At 46.2% G+C, this 3,278-nt stretch overlaps 1 protein-coding gene across 1 annotated transcript in view; it reads left to right on the top strand.

Moving 5' to 3' along the window:
* LOC114050336 (translation initiation factor IF-2-like) overlaps positions 1-1,653 on the top strand; it is a 2,446-nt gene extending 793 nt beyond the window's left edge. The window contains exons 3-5 of the mRNA XM_027871940.1: positions 52-120; positions 161-615; positions 1,512-1,653. Coding sequence (XP_027727741.1) covers positions 52-120; positions 161-615; positions 1,512-1,653 — 666 coding nt within the window. The remainder of the gene's footprint in view (positions 1-51; positions 121-160; positions 616-1,511) is intronic.
* The last annotated feature ends 1,625 nt before the right edge of the window (positions 1,654-3,278 follow it).

Raw genomic sequence — 3,278 nt, 5'->3', positions numbered from 1 at the left:
GCTGCTGCTGCTGCTGCTGCTGCTGCTGCTGCTGCTGCTGCTGCTGCGGAGTGGAGCCAGCTGGAGCCTCCTGTCCCCGCCCCCTCGGTCCTCCGGCCCCGCCCCGGACCGAGGCTGAGCGCAAGCAGCTCTGGGGAGGGGGTGGGGGTGGTCCTGCTAGCTCTGCCACGCGCTCCCGGCTGTTGAGGCTGCCGCGCTGCCTGCTGCCGCCTCCCGAGACTGGCAGCTGTGCACCCGCTCCTGCGGCGGTGGCGAAGGGGGTGGGGGGGGCACAGTCTGTGTGGCTACCCCCCTATCCTGCCTTCGAGCAAGTCCCGACTCTGCCCCCTCCCCGACAGTAGCACCCAGTCTGGGCCGGGGCCGAACGGAGCCGGACTGCCCAGGGAGCGGGTGCTGCGCTGCGCTGCGCTGCGCTGGGAAGTCTGGCTGGCTGGAGGTGCCCGGTCAGCGAGCCCACGCCCAAAGCAGGATTCCACCCGGGCATTCCCCCAAACGCATTCCTGGAACCGACGTGCCCCTCAGTGGGTACGACTGCCAAGTCAGCCATGCCAGCCGAGAAGACACTCGGGCCAGGTTGGCTTGGCAGGCTCTGCAAGCCCCCAGAAAATGCCACAGGCGCAGGGGCGCAATCTGTCTTGCTCTATTGACTGTAAAGTCTTTAGAAATAAACGGGGTGGGGGGGTACTTGAGATTTGACAGCTCTAATGAGCTCCAGGAAGAATTATGTAAACATTATTAAGTGTAATAAACACTTGTCGTTGGCATCAGGCAATCTCATGGAGAAGGCTTGGTAAAAGCCAGGGCTGAGGTTGTATATTCATAATGTCTTTTTTAACTTTCTGCAGCCGCTTTAATAGGCCTTTGCCTTTGCTGTTGCCTGGACGGAAAATCATTAGCCTTGTAATAGATGAGCCGGTTCAAGAGGAGAGCCACTGGGATGCCGTTCCCTTTCATTCATAAATGCAATATATTAGAGGAAGAGGGTGCGATCCGCTGCCAACTTGGCCATTTTAATTGCGAAACTGTCTATGCCCAACTTCTTGTTTCTACTTCCGGAGACAGCATCTGGCAATAATAGTTTGTGAAGGCGCAAATAAACAAATAAAAGAAAGACTCAATCATTCACTCAGCACCACTGTATTTCTACTTTGCCTTTTTTTTTTTTTAAACTATGCCTTTCAGGAAGCCTGGATGGATTGACTGGAGACCAGCAATCGCTTTTCTCTGAACAAACCAAATACACGGTTATTAAAGCAGTGCATACTGTTTTATGGTAAAGATGAAGCCCTTCAGAGGCTACAACCTAACAAGTTCTCCCTACTTTTTAACCATCTCCAGATTTTTTAATTAGACAGTTTTCCTAGGGGGTGTAAAGGCAAGAATGTTAAGGAAAGAGAAAAACTTAAGGCCTTTTCACAGTTGATTTCCACATGTTCTTAACCCTTATCACAAAAGGAAAGTTCATAGGATCTTGGATCTAATGCTGGTTAGTCCTACCCACTGACGGGCAGGTGGATTCCAGGAATGCGTTTGGGCAGGGGTGCCCTGGTGAGATCTTGTTTTGGGCATGGGCTCACTGACTGGGCACCTCCAGCCAGCCAGACTTCCAGGGCAGCACAGCGCAGCACCCGCTTCCTGGGCAGCCTGGCGTAGACAGGGTGCTACTGTTCCTTAGAAGTCTGTAGTCCAATCCCAGTATTTTACACATGAGGAAATCGAGGCTCAGAATGGAGAAAAGATAGGAAGTGTCAGAGCTGAGACAGAAAGCTAGTTGTTCAACTATGGATACAGTGCTCTTTCCACTAGGCCATGCAGTCCATCTTGGAGAGCCCCAAAAGATTATGCATTGTTTTTTAGAATCTGGTATCATCAACTTTCCCCTCCCCCCCACACACACACCAAGTAGCAAAATCATGAAGACTCCTCAGAGTGACATATAAAGTCATCCAGACCAAGGTTTTCAAACATTGTGTTGTGGGCCACTTCTGAGTGCAGCCTGAATTAGATTAAAATGTAATGGAGAAATGTTTAACAAAATAAATAAAAATGCAATTAAATATAAATAATGTTAATATGTAGTTTTCTAAGTTAATAGGCTATCAGTAGAGATCCTTATGTATGGTTTAGTTGTCCTAGCTGGCACATGCTGGGGCCTGGAGTCAGGAAGACCTGAATTCAAATCCAGCCTTAGACACTTACTAGTGTGACCCTGGACAAGTCATGTAACCTCTTTCTGCTTCAGTTTCCTCAACTGTAAAATGGGAATAAGAACATCCGCTATGAGATAGGGTTGTTGTGAGGATCAAATGAGATGGCTGTGAAGTACTTATCACAATGCCTGGCCCATAGCAGGAGCTATATAAATGCTTCCTTTCTTCCTTCCCTGGTTTCTATTTGAGTTCTGTACCACTGGTCTAAATCGGTCTATAAGTCGAAAACAGCCAGGTAAAATGGAAAAAAAGACAACCAACAAAACAGTATCATATGAAAATCCTGACCAATTGACTCTAGTTTTCACTTAGATGATTGGCATCACCTATCTTATTGCTGATAAGGAATACAGTGACAAAACATTAATTCCAATGTTCTTTCAGCAAACTCCATGGATATAAAGTGCATGTGTATAAAATGAAGATCATCAGTCAAATCATTTGATGGCAGGAAATACTATGATATTTCTTAAAATAGTGAATTGAAAATGTCACTCAGTTTACAAAATTTCAATTTCTACATGCAACTTTTGTGTCAAAGGTAATGTGCTATAATCCCAAAGCCATGTCAGACATGCAGCCCACAAGACTCCTATGTGCTGCTAGAATCAGATCAAAATGTCATTGGAAAATATTTAGTAAAATAAATAAAAGTACAATGCAACCTAGATAAGATTAATATGTTAATTAATAATTCACAGTTCCATTTCTATTTGAGTTTGACACCATTGATGTAGTGGGTAGAGAGCCATCCTTGGAGTTAGGAAGTCCTGAATTCAAATTCTGCCTCTCACATATATTGGCTATGTGACCCCTGTTTGTCCTTTAATCTTTCAGTGCCCTAGGACAAGTCTAAGAAGAGTTTGCCAAGCAGATACCAATCTGCAGTGGTAGGAGTTCTTCCTGGGGAGCTTTCTACACAGTCCAAATCATAGAACCAGTTGTTCTTTTTTTATTACATTTATGGCTGAAGAGTCAGATACAATTTGGGGAACTTGAAGCTTCTTTGGGGCTTCTTTGTCCCCACCCAGTTGACATGAGATCTCAGGAATCTTACTTGCGTCAGTC

Source organism: Vombatus ursinus, unplaced genomic scaffold (genome assembly GCF_900497805.2).
Source record: "Vombatus ursinus unplaced genomic scaffold, bare-nosed wombat genome assembly UNPS02014799.1, whole genome shotgun sequence".
NCBI classification, from domain to species: domain Eukaryota; kingdom Metazoa; phylum Chordata; class Mammalia; order Diprotodontia; family Vombatidae; genus Vombatus; species Vombatus ursinus.
The sequence above is the reverse complement of the archived record's forward strand: the minus strand, read 5'-3'. Positions and strand labels throughout refer to the sequence as shown.